The sequence below is a fragment of the Apaloderma vittatum genome, unplaced genomic scaffold (genome assembly GCF_000703405.1).
Source record: "Apaloderma vittatum isolate BGI_N311 unplaced genomic scaffold, ASM70340v1 scaffold999, whole genome shotgun sequence".
Classification (NCBI taxonomy): Eukaryota; Metazoa; Chordata; class Aves; order Trogoniformes; family Trogonidae; genus Apaloderma; species Apaloderma vittatum.
Window position 1 is genome coordinate 12,549 of NW_009736703.1, and position 27,274 is coordinate 39,822.

The window sequence follows — 27,274 nt, forward strand, 5'->3', positions numbered from 1 at the left end:
GGAAGAGAACAATAAAGTTGTGAAATCAGGCACCATGAAATCTGAAATTTCACAACTTTAATCCTACAGTATTGACAAAATTTCACTCCTTAAGCACTGCCAGCATATCCATTAAGACTAACAAGTGTTACTCTGTGCTTTGTACAATTACATCTAAAGACCTGATTTTAAAGCGCTTTTAAAAGTCACTTTATTAAGTGACTGTGGGCCCTCAAGCTACTAACAGAGTTCAGATAACAAGCTTCTACAACCCAGTATTATCTACATGAGTGAAATATGCTCATGCTACCTTACTGTCATGGAAATCCACTTGCAATCTCTCAGCACCTTAAACATCAAAGCTTAATTTCATTAATCCAAGTCCTCAACAGTCAACATTGGTCAAACCCACTGCAAACTGCAGCAAATTGCACTTGGCATGAACTCAGCAGCAGAAACCACAAAACATGCAATTACTGACAGGTGCTGCTGCTTGCCCCAGGCCAAAGGGATACTTATGCTGCCAGCAGGAAAGGAGGCTCAGGCTGCACAAAGTAGGGCAGGGGAGGGGAATCTATCATTTCTCCCCTCAGCCCTGCCTTTTGCAGCCAGCCTCACTGCCACCACAAACCATCCCTCAGACCTCTTATGCCAGAAGGACTCCAGGCTTATTAGGCTGAGCTATCTCTGAATGCCAGGACAGCATCCCCCTCATAATCCTAAATCCCACAGCACTCTTGTTAAATTCTGTGCCTGTTAGTAGAGAAACATAGAATTGCAGAGGAGCACACCATCGAATTTCTCATTTCACAAGCAGACCTGAAAACGTACAGATGTCCAAATTAAATTTCATGTCAGCAAGCCAGCGACTGTACCTGGTCAGTGTCACTCCACCCCTTCAGGTGTTCCCTTCCGCATACAGTAACACTAACAGCTTGACTGGACCTACACGGTGGTTTTGATTTTTTGGGTGGGGTTGTGGGTGGTTTTTTTTGTTTTGTTGTTGTTTTGTGTATTTTTTTTAATCTATCTGCCCACATCCTCCTTTTAAAACACGTCTTAACACACTGCAGCTTTGACATTTGAGTAGCTGGCCCTCTGAACACACTATAAAGACTTCAGAGATGGCACTGTCCTCAAAGAATCAAAAATGCTCCTTGCTTTTTATTGATAAGTGCAAATTGTGCTTCTCAAGCCTGATGGTAACCTCTTTAAGTCACTCCATCCATGGAGGTCAGGTTCCTCCTGAGGGCTGGTTTAAATTTTACATGTGTTCTGCTTCTCTACATTCCTTGAGAATTGTCTTTAAAGATAAAGAACAAAACCGGAAAGTGTTCACTACTTAAACACAAGGACTAAGCTGAACAAGCTTAGCATCTGCAAATGCATAGTTTCATAATAATGACAAAAGTCTCCTCTCCCTTTGCCTCCTAAACCTGACTCAGCAGTCACTACACTGCCACCATTTGTACTGCCTCTTGGCCTTTATTCTGCAGATCTTTACTTACCAACACAACACTTCTGACACCATTTGGTGTCAGGAATTTTTGTTGACACTGCAAACTTCCTACAAAATAAAAATGCAGAATTGTTGATCAGCTAAAACAATTGAATTAATTTGCTTCTTAGAGCGGCATTGTTGGGAAAACTATATTTGCCCCCTCCCCCCGATAAAATAAAAATAAATTTATCTGCGTGTGTCTTCTAAAAATCACATGCCTAAAACACAAATGGTGATCCCTCTGTTAGCACTGAGATGCTGCTCAGTTATGCAATATTATGAATACAGAAGTCAGGAACGGAGAGGAATAGGTATCTCCACACCTTCAAGTGTCACCACTATCTCTTGCCATTTAATTACATGTAATTATACACATGCCTGATAGTCTAGTCTATCCATACTCCCATGATCGTTCTGTGTAATGCTGTAACTTACTGCATGTTGTGCTGGATAATACACAGACAACGAAGTCCGCTCTTGAATTACAATGTCCCCAGGACAAAGACATGGACCCAAGGGGTGCGGGAAATAAGACAATGCTGAGTAGCTTGCTGGGCCACAGCACTTGCAAACTAAACAACTTAAATTTTGCAAAACTTTTTAAAGGCAGCAGTGCGTGCATTTCAAGAGGAGCTCTGAAGGAAGACTGGAAGGCAGCTTTGCAAGTTCTTCTCTCATGTACTCCCTGAGAAATCATGAACACAATTACTTGAAAATTTATCAGATAAGCCAGTGAAGATGCTGTTACTTGCTGGCACTGGGAATGGGTGTTTCTACACTGACCAGAAGATGACAGTATAGATATTGGCCAGAGCAGCCTTCACAGTAAAAGTAATTAATCTGATGCTGTAGAAAGGACGAGAATAAGTGGAGCGATAGACAGACAGACAGATGCCGCAAAGGTATGAACTGGGAAATACTTGCACAGCATTTCAAGTGAAGCTCTCCAGGAGTGACCGATAATGAAGCGGGACTGAGCAGCATGAAAACTGAGTATTGGCCACAGATTTTGTTTGCAGGAAGTCATGGAAGATTTGAAAGGAACTGCTCAAGGACACTCAAAGGAAAGAAGCTGGACAGGAGGCTTATTACAGACGTGCTTTCTGCTACTGAATGTTTGCCTACCAAGTACCATAAATTGACCTTAGACAGTTTTGCAAACGAATATACGAATCTCACACATTACTTTGAGTTCTATTTTGTTTTGCATTTTCTCTAACGAAAACTTTGCTTTTAATGCATCTATGTTTTTTATGTAGCACCCATCATCATGGGGACTTGCTAAAGAATACACTTTGTGGTCTGGTAGGTTAAAAAACCCCCACAAAAACACAAAGCTCCAAATGCACTACTACTTCCTGCCTGGCTCAATGTTACTACCCTGATGCCTTACAGTAAGGGATAAAACAGCATGATGGATTATCTAAATGAATCTTCCCTGCCTCTGAATGACTGGTTTGGCACTCGCACATTCCGATCGGAATGCATTTGTCCTGGGAAGGATGTGACTGGACAAGGAACTTTCCGAGCTCTCTGCAGCTTAGGTGAAGTGTCATCCCAGGCTTCACATAGTCCAAGGTTTTCCTCATATGATCCTTATGATAATTATAGTTATTAGTCCACCACTTACACAGTCCTCAAGCCAAAGTCACCCAGCCAAAGTCAGTTTGGAAGAGAAAAGAGCAGAATAGTGGTGCAGGCACACAGAAGACAACATTGCAAAGCACAAATTATCTCTTAGGTCAGTAGAATTTAGCCTCTAGGAGGAATATAATTTTCAAATGAGTGCTGCAGCATTATGTTTGCAGATGACTGAAAAAGAAGCCTTTCTTGAATCCAAGAATTAAATCTTAATAGGCTGTTAAATAGAACCAAAGGTAGCAGAGAATCAGGCCTTCTACAATACAATTTCCTGAAAGAAAGCCTGTTATATGAGAACCAGCAATTCACTACGTACTTTAAGAAGTACATAGTACATAGTACTTTAAGAAGTACTCTGCAAACTAGATTAATGTTACTACCTCCTCCTCTTGAATTTGCATGGGCTCCTAAGGCCTGCCTGGCAGCCAGCACTGTACCCAGTCTCTGGGATTTTGTATGCGCTCGTTAGTAAATGAAACTGGAGGGACTGAGTGCACAAAGTGCTGTAGGCTTCTGGGGATATAAGTACTTTCCACGACAGTCTCTGAAAAATGTCTAGCCAATGAGGAATGTCAAGTCAGTACTCCATTTCTACTCTTCTCAGTCTTCAAAATAACCCACTACCCCTGCATTACCAGATTACATATCCTTACTTTTTTTTTTTTTTTAATAGAATGGAAAGATAGTGCGCAGCGTAACTCATGTAGGATCACAATTTCTACTTGCCTGAAACATCACAGGGACAATACTAACCTTAGATTTTGGGTGGCATCAAGTCCAATCAGGATTTACCATCCTAGACTATACCTGAAAAGATCTATGCCCAGAATCAAGAGGCTTCATGACAAGAAAGTAAGAGGTACCGAAAAGCACTTCTCTAGTAAAAGTATATTCACATCTTGATTCATGCAAATCTGGGGGTCTCCCCTCTGATTAATGCCCATATGAGTTATTCAGGGCAGTCTGTGAACAGTGCTCCACATTACTTCCTATTCCCAGAGTTTCAGACGCCTACCCTGAATTCCCAGAATTAAGATATTCTGATGCATCTGATGATGTGTTTTTACCTGGGAAGTATTCGGTCAGGGAGTTTGTGTGCTGGAATAGCAACAGGTAACTTTTGCATTTGCCTTGCATAATCAAAGAGTCCTGGCAGATTATGAGAATAGAGCTGAGAAGCTTTACCTGGAAATTAGAAAACAAAACCACACTTCAAATACGAAACCAAATGTTTACCCGCACTACCACTCAAAGACAGCACAGTAACTTACCAGATATTGATAACAAGCAATTGTTCATGACATATAACCATGTACACCTTCGAGGAAATAGCTGATAAAGGAAGAAAACACAAAGAACAAAAAGCATTCAATTTGATATACACAAAACATGAGCACATTAAGTTGATCAATTAATATCTGCATAGACAACAGGACAAAGCTAATATTGAGCTGCTTTTTGTAGCAGGAACTAGCTTAAGCCAAGTAACATTTACCTGTAATCCAGAATTAATTCAGAGTAAATCTTAGGCACTAAACATACACATTAACATTTAGACAGGTAGCACATTTTATATTCATGTCTTCAAGTACGCTACAATTAACCCACAAGAGGTCAGTCTAAGATCAATCAATTCTTTCTGTAAAAACTTTCCTCTCCAAATGAGAAAAGTTCAACAAAATAAACCTCAGTAAACAAAGCACAGTCAACAAACCACAGCCATTCTAAACCCTGTGATGGTCCAAATCTCTTGAAACAATTAAAACTGGCACTTAAAGGGACCCTCCACCTGCCTATTGCTACACTTTTCACTTAAGTGTTCAATGAACACAAGAAGTGGTCAAGGCAGAATTGCTGTTTGTCAAACCCTACAATTACGAGAAAGATGTGGCTGAAACCAACAAGATATCCTTAATAAATAAATAAAGGAGCCATATTTTCTTCTCTCACAGCTTCTGGGGCTTGTTGCCACAAGGGGTCACAGAGGTGGAAAGTATCAAACAGCACCAGTGAGGGATTAAACATACTCATACCCAACAACTCCATAAATGGACACAAAAAGCAAATCTGCAGGGATTCTCCAACATCACTGACTCAGTGACCATCAGGGAGTCTGAGGGGAACGGACGGCAGACAACAGCCAAGCTCATGGGCACTTCCTACTGTCACTTTAGGAAACAGACTCTTGGGCTAGACAGACCATTCAGGAGGACATTTCTTTCACTCTTAAAAACAAAATATCACAACAAGAACAAACAAACAAACAAATCCCTCCCAAAGCAACAACACCCCCCCCTGCTCACTGCTGGTTCATTAGAAAGATTTGAAGAGAACTGTAAATTAACTGAAAGCTTCTTCTGCCAAAGAGCAAGACTCCTCTTGAAGCTGTGCTAACTTCTGGAAACATATTATTCATGCTTTCTCCATTAGTGAAGTGGAATGTAGTGAAAAATACTTGTGCTTTTACTCTGAACTGTATCAGACCTAAAGAGCAAACAATGAAGTAAAACACAGAACCTGAAAATTCTATTAAAGCCCTGTTATTATGAATAGTGATGTAATAAACAGTTAGCAGGGAGGGTGCACTTCTATTCCTGAAGTCTTCTCATCATCTAAACACACTGTAAGAAAAAACCACAGTAATAATCTACCAGCCTGGCTGTATCCAAACTTAATGTGCAAGTTTGATCTTCTGTAGCTGCATAAGCATACTGTGACTTAGTGGGTTTGGACCTGCGGATTAGAGAAGAACAGTAATACTTCAAAACTGCAGCTTCATTGACCTGTCAGTCATTCCTCCCCTTCCACACAAGAGGTTGTTTTCACAAGCACCTCTTCTCATCTCTAAGTGCTTATTAAAATATTTCCCTAAAAGCTCACTAAGCAATGCACTACAAAACACGGTGCTCAGAAAAAATAAGGATTACACCTGTTCTGCTCGCCAAATATGGAAAAAAAAAAAAAGGGGGGGCAAACACTTTCCTTGGTCTACCTGGCCTACAAGAATTATTGCATTAGTTCCATTTGTCAGTGCTGCAGTACAGCAGCAGAGGTACCTGAGCTAAGTGTCAAACAGCTAGCTCCAGCACCGGTATGATTATGGATTACACGGAGCTCAGTGCAAGCTAGCTAGGCCGCCTTCTCAACACAACAGACATATCTACAACGTCTGGACCCTGGAAGATGAACAAACACCAGTGCCTCCAGCTTACAGTGTGAAGGCTGTCCTTGCAAATTCCTCCATCTTGATGGCAGATGCACAGCTCCCTACGTTAGGGAGAAGGCGGGAAAGAAAACAAGTCTCTTAGAGATTAACAAAAGAGCTGGAGAAGACACCATACAGAAAAGCCTGCAATATCGGCATTTCCCCCTCCCCAGTATCCCCTCAAAAAATTACTATTTATAAGATTCTGCAAAGACAGTTTTAATTGGGATTCAGTTAGGTGAGTCTCATCCACAAAGTTGCTTTTAAGACCCAAAGAATGGGATCCAGCGGATAATCTCTGCTTCCCTGTGCTGAAACACAATGCTTGTGGCAAATACTCTATCTTGTAACAAAGCTTTAAAGAAAATAGAAACTGTCGTCCAAAATAGATCAGTGAAATTTCATACTATTTAACTGCAGGGCAACACACTACGATGAAGTTCAACACCTTGATATGTGCATATTTCCTACTTAAACGTGGTTCAGCATACAAAAAAGTTAAACATGACTGAAAGTTATCCTCAATAGTACACACTGAAGTAATTCTCAGTGTATCTAGTGCCTCTCTAACTGTGGTAAAGACAATTTTTACAAAGATTATTACAACTTTAATCTGAACGGATAAAAATAGTGAAATATCAAACCAGACATATACCTGCTCCATTGATGTTTCATGAAGTTCATTGAGGTTCAGTGTGTAAATACCTTCTTCTGCACCAAATATCAAGTACTGATCTGCAAATACAAACGAAAAAAAAAAACCAAAACACAGAGAAATCCTGACACAAGGACGGTGAGAGTATGCAGCGTTTTACAAAAAAAAGAAAAAAAAAAAAGAGAGAGAGACCTAAAACAATTACATATATTAAAGCAAACCAACCCACCAACCTACAGTGTTTGAAAGCATGGAAAATTCATCTTGGTAAAGAAACTGAAATCTGTGGATGGGGCTGTTAAGACACTAGGAAAGATCAGTCTTTTTTTGGTAACTAACAAGTAGAATAAAATCAGCAGTGATATAACCTTAAGCAAGAACTAATGTGAATAATCTCCTCATATATAGATTATCCTAAATCAGCATGTCCATGTATTCTGTGACACATTCACAGCCTTCCTTTGGATTACTTTAACAGCAGCACTGACTGGAACATTTCCTCAGTACTTTTAGGGTGTCTCACTTCGTGAACATAATAAATATCCTGGGTTGCATTTAGGCATGTGAACAAGACAGACATACTGAGAAGATGTCAAATGGAAAAGATTGGCTTCCATCATTTCAGTTTCTGAAAAACCTAAGTATTTTCTTGCCTACTGGCTCAGTAGCAATTCTACAGAGCCTATAATCAGCAGGTGAAATTGCAGGAGATGTAAGTACAATGTTACTAATTATCCCTTTCACCATTCGATAAAGCACAAAAAATGTATGCAAATACAGAGCTGCAGAAACCTATGGGACCAGAAAGATTTAAGGGGAAAAAAACACTGGTAAGAATCAAGTGAATTATAAAGAAATCAATCTCAACTAGGTCTTGCAAAAGTCAGATTTTTTTAAAATTAAATTTGGATTGTCATCTTTTGGACTGAAATGTTGAAAAGAGTCTTGAGTCAAAACCAAAAAAAATATGGGGTTTTACCTTTGATATGTAATTTATTCTTTTACATCATAGAATCCTAGAATGGTTAACGTTGAAAGGGACCGTAAAGATCATCTAGTTCCAACCCCCGTGTCGTGGGCAGGGACACCTCTCTCCCACTAGACCAGGTTGCTCAAAGCTCCATTCAGCCTGGCCCTGAACACTTCCAGGGATGGGGCACCCACAGCTTCCCTAGGCAGCCCGTGCCAGTGCTTCCTGTAGCCCCCTTCATGCATTGGAAGGCCACTATTAGGTCTCCCCAGAGCCTTCTCTTCTCTAAACTGAATAACCCGAGCTCCCTCAGCCTGTCCTCACAGCAGAGGTGCTCCAGTCCTCTATCATCTTCATGGACCTCCTCTGCACCTGCTCCAGCAGATCCATGTCCTTGTACTGTGGGCTTCAGAGCTGGAGGCAGTACTCCAGGTAGGACCTGACCAGAGCAGCGCAGTGGGGCAGAATTACCTCCCTTGATCCGCTGGTCACACTCCTTTTGATGCAGCCCAGGACACGCTTCTTGGGTGTGGGTTTTTGGGCTGCAAGGGCACACTGCTGGCTCAACTAACACACCCAAGTCCTTCTCCTCAGGGCTGCTCCCAACCTGTTCTCTGCCCAGCCTGTATTTGTGCTTGGGATTGCCTCGATCCAGATGCAGGACCCTGCACTTGGCCTTGCTGAACTTCATGAGGCTGGCCTGGGCCCACTTCTCAAGTCTGTCCAGGTCCCTCTGGATGGAATCCCTGCCCTCTGGTGCATCAACCACTCCAGAGAGTTTGGTGCTAAGGGTGCACTCTATCCCACTGTCCGTGTTGCTGACAAAGATGTTAAACAACACTGGTCCCAGTACTGATCCTTGCAGGACACCACTCGCCACGAGTCTCCACTCGGACACTGAGCCATGGATTGCAACTCTTTGAATGCAACCATCTAGCCAGTTCCTTATCCATCGAGTGGTCCATCCATCAGACCTATATCCTTCCAGTTTAGAAACCAAGATGTCATGCTGGGCAGTGTCAAACGCTTTGCACAAGTCCAGGTAAATGACATCAGTTGCACTTCCCTTATCCACTGATGCTGTAACACCATTGTAGAAGGCCACCAAGTTTGTCAGACCTGATTTGCCTTTGGTGAAGCCATGCTGGCTGCCACCAATCACCTCCTCTATATCCATGTGCCCTAGCAGTTTTCAAGGAAGATCTGCTCTATGATCTTGCCAGGCAGAGGTGAGACTGACGGGTCTGCAGTTCCCCAGGTCTTCCTTTTTCCCCTTATTGAAGATGGTGGTTATGTTTCCTCTTTGCCAGTCAGTGGGAATCTCTCCAGACTGCCACAATTTCTCAATTACAATGGAAAGCAGCTTAGTGACTTCATCTGCCAGCTCCCTCAGGACCCGCAGATGGATCTCATCAGGTCCCATGGACTTGTGCACCTTCAGGTTCTTTAGATGGTTCTGAACCTGGTCTTCACTCACAATGGGGGGTTCTTCAGTACCCCAATCTCTGCCTATCCTCTCTGCAACTGGGATGGTGTGGCTGGGGCCCTTGCCAATGAAGACTGAGGCAAAAAAGTCACTGAGCACCTCACCTCAGCCTTTTCAATATCCTGAGTGACCAGCTCCCCTGTTTCCTTTTGGAGTGGTCCTACATTTTCCCTGGTCTTCCTTTTGTCAGTGATGTATCTATAGAAGCCTTTCTTATAGTCCCTGACATCCATAGTCACATTTAATTCCAGCAGGGCTTTAGCTTTCCTAACCTGATACCTGACTACTTGATTGACTTCTCTGTATTCCCCCCAGGTTGCCTGTCCTCTGTTCCATGCCCTGTTTTGCATGTGAGAGTGTCCAGGAGCTACTTGTTCATCTATACAGGCCACCTGGTGTTTTTACCAGTCTTCCTCTTTGCTGGAATGCATAGCTCTTGGGCTTGGAGAAGGTGATCCTTGAATATTAACCAGCTTTCCTGTGGCCCTCTTCCCTCCAGGACTTTATCCCACCGAATTCCACTGAGCAGATCCCTGAGACAGCCAAAGTCTGCTCTCCTGAAACTCATGGTTGTGAACTTACTGCATACCTTTCTCACTGCCCTAAAGATCCTGAAACTCCACGGTCTCTATAAGGTAGTCTCATCTAATCGGTCATGCTGGTCAGGTGCCCTGTAGCAGATGCCCATTACAATGTCACCTGCCCATGCCTTCCCTTTAATCTGGACCCACAAGGTCACAGTCATTTCCTCATCCAACCCCAAACAGAGTCTGGTGGACTCCAACCTGTTACCGACATGAAGGGCAACACCCCCTCCCCTTCTTCCTTGCCTGTCCCTCCTAAACAGCCGATATCCTTCCATTCCCACACTCCAGTCCCAGGTGTCATCCCACCATGTCTCCATGATGACAACGATAACACAGCCCTGCAGGTGAGCACGTATCTCTAACTCCTCTTGCTTGTTCCTCACACTACGTGCATTCACACAGAGGCATTTTAGTTGGGTCCTCTTGGCAGGTGACTTGCTGGCTCAAAATTCCTTCTCCAGCATCTCAGGTGCTCTCCCTCCAGTCTGTAACCCATCAATAGCACTTACAGCTTTGCTGCCATGTGGATCTCCCTCTTCGTATCTCCAAAGAGATGGCAGATGGAAGGACCTTGCTGGCACACTGACCCACAAACACAGATATGCTACGCCTATGTCTCACTCTAGGAGGACCAGTTTCATGCCCTCTCCCCTTCAAATCTAGTTTAAAGCCCTCTCAACAAGCCCTGCTAGCTCTTGCACCAAGATCCTTTTGCCCCGTTGTGACAGGTATATTTTAGCTGGTAACACAATGCCTGATGTCTGGTAAGTAAACCCATGGTCAAAGAACCCAAAGTCCTGCCAACCACACCAGGCTTGGAGCCAGGTATGGATGTGCTGGCACTTTCTATTAAGTCCTTCATCAGTACGTGAAATTGCAGGGATAGGGGAGAACACTACCTGTGCTCCTGATCCCCTAACCAGTTGTCCCAAGGCCCTGAAGTCTTTCAGCACTGCCCCTGGACTTCTTGTTTGTAATTTGTCAATACCTACCTGGAAAATCAATACTGGGTAGTAAATCAAAGCTAAAAACTGTGCCCCATATATCTTAATAAATAAAAAAACCCCAACATTGAACTTCAGATACCAGTGGCATAATTAAAGAACTTCTGTTTACATGAATAAACCTATTTAACAGTATATCTATTTTAAAAGGAATAGTCTTGTTCATCTAAGCATTGTTGAAATCAGAGGAGAGGACAAAATAGGTAAAATGTACATATTACACTACCTCTTGTATCTGGATTTATCCATGACGTTGCACAATGAATTTTTAAAGGGCAGCCATTGAAAACCTTTGAAAAGCAAGCACCCATCTGTAGAGGTGAAAACAATTTAAAATACACATATGAAAAATTAAAATGTGACATTTCAAACAGGACTATTTTTACTTAAAGTAGTAACAAAAGGTTAAGAGAAGTTTCATTCACCATGTGGAAAATAATCTCATCCAGACAACAAGCAGACAAAGGGAATTTTTTAAGTGACTTTTCCATTGTGCGTAGGATCTTTCTGAACAAATATACCAAAATTAGCACTCTGGAATTAGATCCTAAATTAACAGTCTAAGCACATACAGAAGTGACAAGCCTGAAAAAGTTTCCCAAACACTGTGACTTTAGGAAGCCTCAATAGAGAAACTTCATTCTTGCCATATTTCACACATTTAAAATAAAATTCTATATTATGCAACAACCAAACATTAGTCTCCAATTCTCTCTTACTTGCTTCAGTTAACTTATCTTCACTGTTGATTGCTTCCCAAAGGGAAATCGCTGGTAGAAGATCTCATTCCTTATTCATTATAACCTTAATAAATTTGGTTTGCCTATTAAGTGTTTTGCATAGTGTAATATAATCAACCTCTCCACCTCCCCCCCAGTGAAGTGCAAGCATCTGCGAGCATTTATAAAAATACTTAGTAAATTTGCTTCAAGATGACAGAAAAGGAAAAAACAACTACACAAGAATCAGAACGATATGCCACAGAAAGAGAACAGAAGAAATTGAAATACTGGCAAAGGTTTAGTTGCTGCAGCAGGTTATTTGTTAAATAAGACTCTCAGGTGAGAGCATAAAATCAAGGGTGATTTCTGAAATACTGTACCTGTGGCTTAACATTTCTAAGAGATACTGGCTTTTGTCATTTACAAAAGTACTACAAACCATTCAAAAAATGTACTCTCTTAGCTTTAGTAAGAAAACAAGTCCTACTTCCAACATGCATTTGTTTGACTCGGTAATACTCACGTGTACTTTAGGTGTGGGAGGAAGACCATTACTAACTGGTTTCTAGAAAATAAAAGTTTAACATTATGTTTACACTCACATGCACATATATGCCTGAACACGCCTATTCTCTCCTTACATTACAGCACAACCAAAATACAAGTCTAAAGAATTTTTTTTAGAATGTTGTTAAAAGCACTTGATAAATGAGCATATTAGGAGAGCGTAAGAGGTCAAAGCTTAAATCTCTGTAAGAAATAGATACAACCCCCGCCCCGCAGATAGCTGTGCTGTGTATCTCTGTGGTAAATGGTAGGCACTAGGCACCTATTGGGACACTCCGCTGCGTCCAACACCACCTGTACTAGATCTGAAAGCCATGGCTGAGCTTTGGCTGCAGTCTCAGTTTTAAGCATGAGGTTAGGCTAGAGACCTCCCTTCCAGCCGACACTTCCATAACTCTGTGCAACTTTGTTAACACGTCTCTAGTGACTACACATCACGAACTACCAATACCGTTTTCTTTCATTAAAACCTCTACTATGATTCCCTAATACCTCCTCGTTGAGTGTCTGCATAGTCTGTTGTGCAACATTTTCACATTATGATGATGCCTGAAAGAATGCCACATCCAGCAATACCAAAGAGTTAAGCAATATTGCAGCAACCACTGAATTGTTCAATACTATCATCAGTACTAGATCCACTTTCCTGTAGCAGTATCAGTTTCTCCTTGAAAAAACATGCTTCTGAAGAAATGTATTTTACAGGTAACACAGGAAACTTCAAACACACAACTTCAAAAGCCAAGTTCAAAAGCTCAGGAAATTATACTTTCCAAAGTACTGCCAGTATTACTGGCACTTCCTTAAAACAGAACAAAAATGCACACAATGTTGCTGCTCTATTTCCCCTTCCCTTCTCTCAAAAAAGTGACATTTCCAACATCATCCTTAGAAGGAGCGCCCAAAAAGCGCAGTTTCATGTTATAATTAACCCAGTCTAACTACAGATGTCCACTCTCTCTCACATTTCCACTTTTGCATTACAGAAATAGTGAAGTCATTTGCTGCTTTGATAGAAAAAAACTCACCTGGAAGAGGAGAAAGGGATATAAGGGATATAAGAATATTCCCTTTCCTCAGCTGTATCAGATTACACACGGTGAAAACCAGCATTGCCTCCATAAGTACAACTTCACACAAGTATATGGAGCTCAGGTCTGACAGTACATCCAACCTGGTGCTTCAGAGGCCAGCAGGCAAACAGCTTGCATGTCTGCACCCTCAAGCTACATTTTTCCATCTATATTCCCCCGAACACCCAAAAACATCTGAGATAAGAGGAGGACTCTGGAATATGTGGAGGACAACCTTTTCATGCAGCTAATAAATGAGCCAACCAGGAAAGGTGTCTTCCTGGATCTGCTCCTTGTGAACAGGGAAGAACTTGTGGGGGAGATAGAGATTGGAGGCCGTCTAGGGCATAGTGATCATGAGATGATTGAGTTTTCAATCCTTAGAGAAACAACGAGAGGGGTTAGTAAAACTGCCACCTGAGACTTCCGGAGGGCAAACTTTGAGTTGTTCAGGAGACTGATCGACAAAGTCCCTTGGGAGGATGTGCTGAAGGACATAGGAGTCCAGCAAGGTTGGACATACTTCAAGAGAGAAGTTTTTAAGGCGCAGGAGCAGGCTGTCCCTACCTGTTGAAAAACGAGCAGGCGGGGAAAGAGACCGGCCTGGCTAAATAGGGACTTTTGGCTGGATCTCAAGAACAAAAGGAGAGTCTATGACTGTTGGAAGAGAGGACAGGTCTCTCATGTAGACTATAAAGATGTAGTGAAGCAATGCAGGGAGAAGATTAGGAGGGCCAAAGCGCAGCTAGAGCTCAACCTTGCTATGCTTGTTAAGGATAATAAAAAATGTTTCTATAATAGAAATTAATCAACAACAAAAGGAGAATTAGGGAAAATCTCCATCCTTTATTGGATGCAGACTCATTTGGGAACAGCCCTGATTCAGCGCCTTTCCCAGGGCCAGCCAAGTCCTCCAGCATGCCATGAGGTGGCAGCATGCTTCTTGGTTTCCTCATGCACTTAAATAGTTATTGCTTACTACAACACATTGTATCTCTTGAAGGATTTTGCTCTCATTATATGTCTCCCAAGTACCTGAATACAAGGAAGTAAATCTTACATACCCGTGACTGTGTTAGTTTCTAATGAAAATTAAATACAGTCTTAAGATGAAGTTTGAGTTGGTATCACAACTAGATGATTTAGCAAAACTGTGCTTCAATTCAAAGTAAACAAGATGCTGTTCAGAACAATTTCTATATTAAAGAGTGTGCCCACTCCTTTTCATTGCACATGTAAACCAGTTGAGATAACTTTAAAATTACACTTAAAAGTTTGAATACCTACCAGCATTTCCTTCTTTTCTCTCCTTGAAAAATTAGTGTCTCTGGCTTCATTGTGTTGAAGTGGTGATCCCTCTCTTTCACCATTTAATTGTACAGAAGTGACACCATTACCTAGAAACATTCATATTTTAAAATGTGTTCTTCCACCTTCAACTCAAAAAGCAGACTTGTCTAGAAACAGTTTCAAAGGGCTAAAATTTCCACGTATGTTAGAATATGTTCCAATACCCTAATTTATTTCTAAAGTATACATGTTCCTACATCTACATATGTCTATAGAGCAGCACGCAATCTCATTCCTTGGCTTTTGGTAATTAATATACCAAATCTAACTAACGTGGCCATAGAAAGAGATGCAGTCACGCTTATGAGGAAAAATGTATTTAACACATCTAAAGAAAATCTTGGCTGTAGCTAACGCTTCAATTATGGGTTCTTTACAAATAGCCTCAAGGCATTTCTTAGCACTGGATGCTTAAGCATTACAGTCAAATCTGTAACACATCAGCTGCAGTACTAAATATGTGGCAAGGAAGAGCTAGCAAGATATCAATTAAGAGTCAGACATTGCTTAAAATAAGCCAGTCCAGGACAACTCTCAGGGCACTGGACTTTTGTAAAAGCATTAAAGGACCAGCCTGAGCGAACAGTAAACAAACACAATCACTGGCCATATTACCCCACCTAGGTCTTTACATATCAAAGCGAACTTTGAAAGTAAAACTCTATTCATGACATGTCAAATGACAAGGACAATTGACACACGGGGCCAGAATCTGAAACCTACATACACAAAAACTTTTTTTATTCCCGTGTCAATCTCGATATACTACATTATAAGACTGTTGCCTAGAAAAATAATTTTGTCACCAACAGCATCAAGCAGGAATCACGTCAGTAACTTTACTAGATGGTACGTTTAACCTTTTCTTAAGACTTTTAGCATGCCTTCTTCATGCATTTTGGCTTTCACACACTTTCTGTTACTTGCCCACCACAGAAAAAAAAAAATCAAAATAATGTGTGCTTAGGTGAGGATATAGAAGTGAAAATCACATTAGATTGTTTAAGAAATATTTGTATACTTCTCAGTGTCACTCTTATTACCTAAAGCATTAGATTTCTGTGGAGGTAATCGAGGAGGTGGTGGTCTGGGCGGAACCTGAGATGCAGATTTTGCTGGACTCTCTGATGTTGGGCATCTCTTGATTGTCCCTTGATTATCATTTTCAGAAGAGTGAGTTTCTTGGGGGATAAAGATGGATTTAGGCTGGAAAAGACATAGTAATAATAAAAACAATGAAAAAAAGATTCAAAGGAGCCATAATACTTCTCAATGATGAAAAAGACCCCAAAATTTGTATCCTGGAATTTTCAGAAGTAAATTGATAAAGCAACATGTTCTGCCATGCAAATTTATTTCAAAGAGCAAATTAGAACAAAAAACAGAGTAACAAGGAAAACCTTGTTATTGACAAAGGATAAATTCAGAATCGCTATATTGAAGTCATGCATTGAACAATTATTTAGCATGTGGAAATGTCACTGTTTATGAGTACAGATAACCAAAGAAGACATTTAGGTAGAAGCCAGGGAACATTCAATGTTACAGCCAGAACTTTGTGTAAAGAATTCCAAATAGAGGATGTAACCCCGAAGGGTAATGTTGTTTAGACACTAGCTGCACTAATGCCACTTGTAAAATCCTTCTCAGATATGCAAAGATAGTGCAGTAGGGTAAGTAGTGAAACTTGCACTTCTTGCCTGGAGACCCAACAGTCACCTAAAAAAAAGGTGTGTTTTTTATTTTTATTTTTCCTCATATTAAGCTAACTTTAGTGTGAAGAGATTCACTTACTCTTCAAGTGGCAGCATGCAAAATGTAATCTGATCCAGGCATTCTCCCAAAGATGATCATTCAGACATCAGAATTTCACAAGCAGATGCTTTATTTGGCAGCTGTTCATTAAAAACTACTTGTGGCACTAAAGTTTTTACAACCCAGTTTATTCCTTCTGAAGTAATCGGAAGTGCAGTTAGTCAGAAACAGCACTTCCACACTGTGAAACATCCTACAGCACAAGACTCCAGGCAGATTTGCAATTAAAGGCTACAGACCTACAGGTCAACTCGCTGGAAATACCCTTGACTTAAAACTTGATTCAAGTCTTTAAGTCACGGCTCAAGTGAGAGAACCATGAGTGTAGTAATTTAGACACTTCTGCATTTGTTCATTTATTTCAAGTGCTCTTTTACTCTGGGCAACAAAACGCCCCTCACTTACCTTTGGCGGTAACGGAGGTGGTACTTTAGGTTTCATAGTAGCACTATAAACAAAAGAAAACAAGTTGTTAGCCAGTGTCGCTCTCTGAACCTCATATTGCCATTTTCAGAAGGATACAGAATTTTATAAGTGCCATACAAAGATCATTAACTCGTCAGTAGCACTATTATATGCAAAAAAACCACAACATGAATCCTTCCACGCAGTTATTGTATTGCTGTGTAAACCACAGATACTATCCAAAAAGTCCAGTATCAGAGATCTTCCCTAGAGAGCACAAAGTGACATAACTGATTTGTTGAAAAGGCACATACTTGCACAGAAAAAAAGTGGGTAGATGCAGAGCAGGCCTGATACTTATTCTGTTGAGAGGAGAAAGACTTAAGGTATCAGTGAGCTTCTCTAAAGGGCCATCTGTAGGCATGCAGGACAAAGGGGAGTTTACAAGAAAACCGATGAAAAATGTACCACTGACATCTTCAGAACAGCCTTACACATGAAAGCAAAATCCATCTGCACAGAAATGTCGGGAGGGACAACTTTTTAGCAGAGGAAAAATTCAACAGCTTGGCTCAGCAGTATAAAATATCAGCAGAAAACAAGAAACCGGGAGCATCAGGAACATTTCTCCTCTGCTGGTTCTACATTTTAAAGAATATGCTGCATTTAAAAATAATCTCAAATTCCTAAATGTTTTATGTTTTAAAACCTCTTAACACTGTCCCATTTCCTAATCTTTTGGAACAGAAAATTATTTCCACTAGATAAATTAGGAATACAGCTGTGAAAGCTTGATACTCTTGCACAATATTTTATTTTTAAATTATGTTCCAAAGTTTTGGGAAAATATCCAGAGATATCTGTTTGCTTGTTTACAGATCAACAACTTGTCTGCTTTGCACCGTTCTTGCCAGGAGTTTCTGTCCTCGTGTCTTATCAGTTGCTTTTATTTCAGAGAAACCAGGACTTCTGAGAATGGGTTACCCTGTGTCATGCACTTCAGAGTGGTCAAAACGACCTTCTCTTCACAACATGGCACCAAGCTTAAGTCCTCAGTCACGTACGTCCAAGCTCCACTTGTATTTTCTTTCATATTCTTCCCTGCATCTCAGACAGCCATCACAGTGCTACTGGGCAGCCAAATGTAAAAAAAAAACAAACCAAAAAAGCCAATGATTTGGCATAAACATGACAGATGTCTGTGCAAAGGACTGTGTGCCCAGGTTTCAACAGCAAGGGTTATGTGTCGTTTGTCACTGCTGATCACGCAGGGCAGTACCCCAAAAATTTGTGCTTTCCCAGCCTCTGTAACCAGGAATTTCAAGCACCATGAGCTTTGCTATTTACAAGAGAAAAAGAAATATCAAAACAATCAAAATTATTAAAGGAGAGATTATATTATATTGTTCCCTGAAGTGTGTGTGTTCTCTGCTGCTATGAATCATCCTGCTTCAGTCATGCAGTGGCATCAGTTTGGACTAGAAGGCATACAGCTGCTTCATTGTTTTTGTTCTGGATCTGAAAGGACAAGTGACCAATGTCACATGTGTTCTTGAACTTCAGCTCCATCACACAGAATATAAATCAAAACAAAAGCCTTTAGTGGGCTCCAGAGAAAGATCTCTGAAACTGAGCCGATGAATCAACATATTGCAGCAGAGCTTTAGGCTGAAGCAGATACCAAGAGAAAAGGCACAGATGCAGAACCTGTCTGATCCGAGGCTGAAGCATTCAAGGGTTACCCCTGCGCTTACAGGAAACTGTAAGACCCTCTCAGTAGGGCAAGAGTGCTTAGGACAAAACATGGGAAGAAGTAAAAAACACTAGGACTTTTTGGAAGACCAGTACTGACTGTCCTTAAGGTCGGACAAATTGGAACATCTCTGGAAGCTATCAGGTTCCTTAACCTGAAAAAGAAAATCCACAGAAACACAACAGTGACAAAATCAGCAAAAGCCAAAGCTGACTGAAAGTTCTGATGGATCTTGTGCAAGGAACAAGAATCTCAAAGAACTTGACAAAAAAAATAAAAATAAAATAAATCAGTGCAAGCACTTGAAGACAAGCAAGGATCAAGATGTTCCAAGCCTTGGAACATTACTGAAGTTTATGATACTGGCTGCAAATAGAGCAAGAGGTGGCAGGAAAAAGAAGACACATTAAGCAAAAATGAACAGACATACACAAAAACAATGCAGAGATTAGTATGAATGGAGGAAGCAAGCTGAGCTGCCTTGCAGCAGTCCAGATATCCAGAGCATCTTCACTGAAGACCGTCTGTGGAGCTGGGAAGCCTTGAGTTATCGTTACCAAAGTCTACCCAGCTATGAGCAAAGCAAGTTCTCAGCTTGGTCCAAATGCAGAGGAGCAAATCAATCAGCAGCATTATCAACCTCTTCCTCTCAAACCACAGGGGCTTCATATTATCGATACACTGTGTAATCCATCACGCCTTTAAAAAAAACACTTAACAATAAAATATAAAGAATTCCTCAAGGAATTAGCAAGGGAATAAAGCCTGCTAAAAATTGACTAAAAATAGGTTTTCTTCTATAAACATCACTTGTGTCAAACAGCAAACATGCTTGGGTTTTGAGAAGTTGATCATTAAACAATGTAAGTTTAATGAACTTGTCACCTAGCTGAGAGACACTAGCAGCAGCTTTACCGTTCTTTAAGGGAGCTGCCCCTCATGTTCAGTACAGAGATAAAACCTTTGCTGTAAAAGAATAGCAGTAAAATAACTGGAGAGGGGCAGAGGGGGATTTGGTTTTCTATAAGAGAGATGCCAGCAATAGATAACACATGTTTTACTGGTTTCTGGTATGAAGCAACAGCTTTCCAAATCATCCATCAACAGAAAGTAAACAAGAATTCTGTCTGGATGCCATCTTTCTTTGTCACCTTTACATCAGACTCATTTAGGAATGTAAATTTTTACATATTGGCTGTGCATTTAAAATTGTTTCAGCTCTCATCTGTCAACCAAAAAGAGCTCAGAAATACTTATATCAGTGGAATTTATTATGAGCATAATTAAGCACATCTGTTAATACCACTTCTGCAATCACCTTGCTCTCTCTGTGGTAAGGGAGCCAGCTCTATTCCAAAATTAAGGACCCAAGCAAGCATCCTCCTAGCTGAGAGTGTGGACAGAACACAATGAATCAATCTAGAGGACACAGTTACATATACATTTTATGTATTTTTAATGACCTTTATTTTAATATACAGTCATAGGTTCTAAAGCAGACACCAGGACTGAGGTTAGACTAATGACTGGCTCAGTGTAACTACATCAAGACCTTGTTCAGTAACAGAAGATAAGAGGACAACTGTATCAAGCAAGGAACAAGATTTTTTACCCCAATTTATCACAAGTTTATCAGCAGAATAAGAAAACTTGTGGTTATGTAACCTAGGAACAACACTAAAAGCCTATCTTTAGAAATGCCATAGAAGAAGAATAAACTTGAGCCACTGGGGATAGAACACAATTTATCTATTCAAGAATCACCTTTTATATTTATTTATTTTTTACAAGAAGAAAGCACTTACTGTTTAGCATCATCGTCTGCATCATCATCATCTTCTAAATGTGCCACATGTCCCCTAAGAAAATGAACAAGGTACTATGGCTGAGTGAGTTGTATTAAAATTATCTTGGCTACTGTGAAAAATTCTGAGCTCAAGGGCTACTATCTCTTTTACAGAATTTTACCGTCATTTAGCTTTTTATCACTATTACTCTTTAAAGCACAGCTGCAATCCAGACAACTAAACCTCTCCCATATCCTCTCAGCAAGTACAGGGACAAACAGCTAGCTGTGACAGACATAAGAAATCAACACACTAATGACTTTGAGACACACAAGAGGGGAACAAAAAAAAAAGAATAGAATTACCGCTGATGCAGTTCTTCTTCAACTGATTTTAAGAGACTCCTTTAGCATTAAATAAGAATAAGAACACAGTTTAATTGTGGCACACAAAATTAACAAAAGCCAGGGCAAATGCTCCTATGATTCTATCAGTAAATAATCCAAAGCATGTTATTTCAACTGGCTTTCAGAACATACATCAAATACCCACACACAAATGAACATAGCTGCTTGGTTTTGGTTGTTTTGTGTTTTTTTTAAACAGAACACATTTTCAAACATGTTTATTAATGCACTGCTATTAAGTGCAGTGGTCCTTGTTCCTTGTACTCTAGAACAAGGACTGCTCTGCTTGATCCAGTTTAAACAAATCCACAGTATCCAAGAAAATAATTTTTTTTTAAAAAATCAGTCTGACAAGGAAATTAAACTACTATTGCAATAAATTCATTCTTCCCTAGTTAATTTTTGTAACATTCTGAACTTCATTTTAGTGTCTGCCTGAAAACACAGACAGAGAGGAATAGCAGGCAAACCACAGAGATGAAAAACAACAGGATTTCAGAAGATATCAGTATTCATACCTTCCCTAGCTAAATGACTGCATAAAAGTATCATGTACTACGCTTACATTTTCTGCATTTTTAAAACATCATTTAATTTAGCAAAGAAAAGCTAGGCATCCTGATTCTGACATGCGTAAATGTAATTAAGAAATAGGGTAGAAAGGAAAACTATTTCATATGATTAATACAACAAAATTATTAAACGTATGAACATGAAGTTAAAGGACTTTGCTGAGCCTGGTAAGTTTTTTTTATAGCATCTATAATTGAATGCTCCTAGTGCCCTACAACATGAAGAAGGGCATAAAGCAATGTCAAAGAGCAGCACTGGTACTTCCTAGACGGGGTAAAATTGTGCTCTGTGGGACTTACGTAGAACATTCTGTTTACAAGCAGACCAAGATAAAGACTCTGAAAAAGAAGCTTACAGCACCATAGAGAGAATATGGTCAACACAGGCTCAAATACTGAAAAGTACTATAATTCTGTATCATTGGAATCACTATTATTTTAGAAATAAATAGTGATTTTTTAAATTTTAACTGATAGAAACAAGTGACATAATTTACTACATCCATTTCAGTTAATGTGTTTAACACACACTTGCAATTTTTATATGAAAACAGTCTTGAGCGAACTGAAGACAGAAAACACTGTTGCTTACTCACTTATTTGCACCCAAGAAGTAGCCACATTGAGGACCATGACCATATTCTAGCTGTAGATCCTACAAATATAAAAGAACAAATCTTTAAGACGAATACGTAAGCATCAAGCACAGCCCCTGTGTCACACTACAGTTATCCCCACTGCCACACCTGAGCTACCAAATGAGTCGATGCCTCTGGCCTCCCTGGTCCCTGACGGCACTCTCAGGCCCATCACACCCAAAAAGCAACTCTCTCTTAGTTTGCTGCAAAACTATTTTTTTTTTTTTAAATTCTGACATTATGCCCTTCCTTGGACACACAGATCCTTTGCTGAAATAAAGCAGGCTGCAGAAAAGGAAACAAAGTAACAACAATAATATAATAGTTTAAAACAAACAAACAAAACCAAGAAAAACACATTTTTGTGATCTACCAGACCCCATATAGAGAACCAACAGTCATTCCTCCTGGTAGATTGTGGTATTCATTTCAGATGGGCAGTAGTTCTGGCAGGGAGCCTGAAACGCCTTTAGCACACGAGGACAAAGCACAAGACAGCAAAAATGTTTTTATAGCACTGATTATAGCAATACATATTTTAAGGATTGCTATATATGTTTTCATGTATACTTTAAGATCACCTTTTGTTATTAATACTGTATTTTCAGTACAAAGTCAAGCACTCAAGCAATCAAGGAGCATGGGCTACTTAGAAAAAGAAGTGCCAACAGGTGTCTAACACTATTATTCAACAGAAACTGTATGGCATGCAAATTTAATGCATTAGTGGAAATGCAGGGATTATATTGAAGCATTATCAAATTTGCATCTGCCAGGAGGATGCTGGTAAAATTACATGTCTTTTTTTTTTTTCTTCAGGCAGATGACAACAAGAACAATCTGAGCATATATTTGCTCCCAAAACAGCGAGTGTATTCGCCAGGAGAAATGACTTATTGATCACTTAAGTTAGTGATAAATGGAGTCACATTGCTCCTTTCCAGGAAACATTTTAAAGGTCTCCCAACATCTTCTGTCAAACAGGACTCTGTCAGCTGCACCTCAGATCAAAAGCACGTCATCCTTCAGAAAGATGCACAGTCATTCAAGCTATAAGAGCAATAAACTTGGATTACACAACAACTTCATGAGTTGTTGTCTAATCCAAGTTTATTTATCTGATCTCTCAAAAAGGCATTTTTAAAAGTGAAGGGAAAAGTCTCGCAGTAGATTTGCCAGTGCTCCAAGCTGAAGCCACTGCAGCTTGTAGTTCCAGACTGAAGGGCAATCACTTCAGTACAAAGCTACGTATATTATTTTCTATGCAGTGAGAAGTTCCAGGTTGGTTATTGCTCCCTCATTTTTGCTCTCTAAAGCTAAGTAGTAGTTTCCATACGGGCGTTTCTACCACAGCTGTCAGTAGACAAGAAATATTGTGGAAAAACCAGTATGTAACTGATCATTACTTGGTGTAAAAGAATGCATAGATCAGAGGGTTGAATAAAAATTGCAAAGGCAAGCCCGACGCTGGCATTTCCTGAACCTTGAAGAGACTAACTTTTCAGTCTTCATACCAACTTTATTACACATCTTTTGTCTACAATTAAATGAAGAAATCCCCAAAACCACCAAACTCCATCTTCTTCTATTGATCTCACAAGGGCCACCCAACTTTCCCCCTAGATATCCATCAGTGGAGCTAGAAAGTTAGGTGACAGAAAAGAAGGGCTTACAAGTGGCTGTGCCAGTGGGGAGGAGGGCTTGCTCCTCTCCAGCCACGTGTTCCAGGCTCTACAAGGGAGCAGGTGGAAGGGGTCAGGCCTCAGTCATGGGCATCTTTGATCCCACCTGCTAATCCTATCTTCCTTCTTCACAGTTTCATCCTCCTCCTGCGCCCCAATCTCAACTTGCTCTAAACAAGCTCAACAAGTCTGCTTCCCTCAAGAAAGGCCATCCTAGGCGCTATGCAATTTCAGTCTCTTCATCCCTCACAATTTCTGTCACCTTATCCCAGCAATTCTCTTCTGCTGGTCCTCACCACCAGCCGATGTGCTCCAATCACCACAAAGCAACAGACTCAACTATCTTTACCATGAGTACTTACATTACTTCTATGTGATCTCAAAAACTTCCACCTGTAAGCAAACTTATTTTGAGGATTCAGGCTGTTCAGCTGAAAAGACGACCGGAAACACAAGAGGTCACCAGACTCACAAACAAGGAGGTTAAACAGGTTGTGTGAGTAAGAGGATGCAAGAACAAAGACTTGGAGGCTGTGCCGAAAAATAACCCCAGATCAGTATAATGAAATCTAAGATTTTCACTTTGAAGTGACAAGCACTTTGTCTAAGTGCTGCAAAATCACATTAATCATAGACTGGTTTGGACTGGAAGGGACCTTAAAGATCATCTAGTTCCAACCCCCCACCATGGGCAGGGACACCTCCCACTGGAGCAGGTTGCCCAAAGCCCCATCCAGCCTGGCCTGGAACACTGCCAGGATGAGGCACCCACAGCTTCTCTGGGCAGCCTGTGCCAGCGTCTGACCACCCTCACAGGAAAGAATTTCTTCCTAATGTCTAACCTAAATCTACTCGCTAAGTTTAAAACCATTACCCTTTACCCTACCACTGCACACCCGGACAACGGAGTCCCTTCCCTCTCCTTCTCTCCTGCTGGCTCCCTTTAAATAGTGAAAGGTCGCTATAAGGACTCCCTGGAGAGCAGCCTCATTATCCTTAGTCTTCTGACATACCTATAGAAGCTTTTTTGCTCCTCTCAACATCTCTGGCCAGATTTAATTATGTCTATTAATTTAATCAAAAGTGAGAAACAAAGACCTTATCTGTCCATTCTAATTTACACACTGTGTGATATATATATATATATACATATTGCACAGCAACGAAAGTAAAGTAGTAAGAGAAGATAACCAATCCCTCATAAAACATAAGGAGCTTTTATCTGTTGCCAGACTTTTTAAGTCTTACTGCAACCTTCTTTATGAAAAATGACATCTGTCAGAATTATTTATGTTTAAATGCTATAAAAGGACAAAAGCTTAGTTCAGATTCAGTTTATTATTGTGTTGCTTATTACCATTTCTCTCACCATGATGCTAATTGGATATATAGAGAGATTTTTGCCTTAACTGGCTTGTTAGTGTTCTTTTAAGCCCTTTAAATATTCCTGCTTTTCGCTCCAAACATGGGGTGAAGTAATACATTGCCAGACAAAATCCTCATCTCTTGACAGATAAATACTGAGAGAGCTTTTAAAGAAGTGAGAGAGAGAGCTTTTAAGAAGTGCAACATATTTTTTCTTGTACCCTCTATTGCAAATATAACTAGAAGTTAACTTTTATAAACTTTCTAGCTACAAATCTGATACAAAACCATCAGTAAATACTGCATATATTCTGCAAACCCTCCAGTGAGCTGTTTAAGTTCATCAGAACAAGTAGTATAATTATACATTTCTTAAAGCCAAAGAGAAAGGTATTTTTCAACAAAACAGAAATCTTACCCAGTATGGATTCCCACCAGGAAGAACAGATTAACATTAATTATTAAATGATGCAACAATTAGCTTAATAAAAGCTGCTACCGCTCCTGTACCCCTGAGGTAACCAAACAACTTTATGAATCTACATCAATATTTTCATTTAACATATACACAATACTGATTAGTCAACTAAAATTCTTTTTAGATCAGACAACATTCAGAAGGAATAAATCTGAGTGACTAGGCGGCTATTTTCCAAGAGAATTTAGATATCTACAGCCAGTAGGAATGAGAAAAGGTCAATAATCTTGATGTTAAATCAAAAATGCAACCCCAGATTATTCTGCATTCAGTATCGTGTTACCAACAACTCATTCCTGAATCAACACGACTGTGTACAAGACAGAGTGCTATTTGCTAGCAATGATCATTTTGGAAAAAAATGTAACACAGGGAATAATTACCAGTTTTTCTCAAAAGCCTGGCTACTATTAAATGAAGACATGTAAAAAGGCAAATAATACCTCCAGATAAGTCACAAGTACAACGCAATCAATGACTAAAAACAACAGAACATTTTCCCCAAAGCAAAGAAATATTTGATGGTAAGGCCATGCTATGAAAAAAATTGCCCAGAAGTGATCAAATCTACACTATCTTCTGGAGTTTAAATTTCAAAAACAACTACTTCTTTTCTGCAGAATTTCCTGATGTATTACTTGTTCCTGTAACTTGCAATGTTGTACGTTCCTTATTTGTTCTGTAGGCTTGAGCTGTACTGGAAATCTATTTTTAGGTGTTCAGCCCTTCAAAAATGAAAACCAAATGTATACAGTCAACCAGTCACTTCCTGCATTTGCTGTTCCTGAAATCTAGTGAGAAACAAGACCATCTGAAGTGATGAAATCAAGACTTTAAATCACTGAAGTGCTGGGAAAGTAACTCTAAATTTCAAAGAATACAAATCACCTTTGGTCTACTAACACATTGAACAAGAAGCCATATAAAGAACATCTCTACTTCTCAGTAAACGATTAAGCAATTCCTATCACACTGATTTATAAAGGAGGGTATTAATTTTTAAAAGCGCCTAATATTAACTAATGCATACGTTACACTTTAAATACCTTTATCTCCATTACAAAATGCATTCTTTAATCTCTTTGGATAGCTTAACACATCAGAAATAGCAAGTTACATGTTATTTAGTTGGGTTTTTTAAACATGCTAAATATATTTCTTCCCTGCCACACAACTACTGTTCTCCTCTTCCTTATACTTCAGTTCTCTAGGTATTTTGTCTACGAATGTGCAACTTAGCACAAACAGCCCTATGTCATACCCTCATCATGCAACATCACTACTGTAACCAGCCACAGTAAGACCTCAATGCAACAGGCAACTGTACACAGCGGTTTTAAACTGCTCCCTAGCAAGAAAATTGAACATCTCATTTTCTGAATTGTTTTGCCAAGGCAGAAAAACCATACAGTGAAGGAAAAGAAAGAGAAAAAACCCCAAAACATTCTCAAATTCTTAGACAATTTCCCCCTCCTATTTCCACTTATCTTCTTCTGATCACAGGGACCACACATCATTTTGCTACCTAAAGTGAGATAAAGTATGAGGACTCTCTCTGAAATTCAGTGCTGATAGCTAACGGAATCCTCAACAGACAGGGGAGGGAAAGGGAAAAAAAGGGAAAGGGAAAAA

At 40.0% G+C, this 27,274-nt stretch overlaps 1 protein-coding gene across 1 annotated transcript in view; it reads right to left on the minus strand.

Moving 5' to 3' along the window:
• The window catches only part of MAP4K3 (mitogen-activated protein kinase kinase kinase kinase 3), a gene marked incomplete at its 5' end in the record, with an annotated part of 31,797 nt that extends 9,663 nt beyond the window's left edge, over positions 1–22,134 (minus strand). Inside the window, 12 exons of the mRNA XM_009877066.1 lie at positions 1,483–1,546; positions 4,189–4,306; positions 4,393–4,453; positions 6,982–7,061; positions 11,255–11,339; positions 12,274–12,315; positions 14,678–14,787; positions 15,784–15,946; positions 16,961–17,003; positions 20,519–20,572; positions 20,866–20,904; positions 22,076–22,134. Coding sequence (XP_009875368.1) covers positions 1,483–1,546; positions 4,189–4,306; positions 4,393–4,453; positions 6,982–7,061; positions 11,255–11,339; positions 12,274–12,315; positions 14,678–14,787; positions 15,784–15,946; positions 16,961–17,003; positions 20,519–20,572; positions 20,866–20,904; positions 22,076–22,134 — 918 coding nt within the window. The remainder of the gene's footprint in view (positions 1–1,482; positions 1,547–4,188; positions 4,307–4,392; positions 4,454–6,981; positions 7,062–11,254; positions 11,340–12,273; positions 12,316–14,677; positions 14,788–15,783; positions 15,947–16,960; positions 17,004–20,518; positions 20,573–20,865; positions 20,905–22,075) is intronic.
• Positions 22,135–27,274: the final 5,140 nt, after the last annotated feature.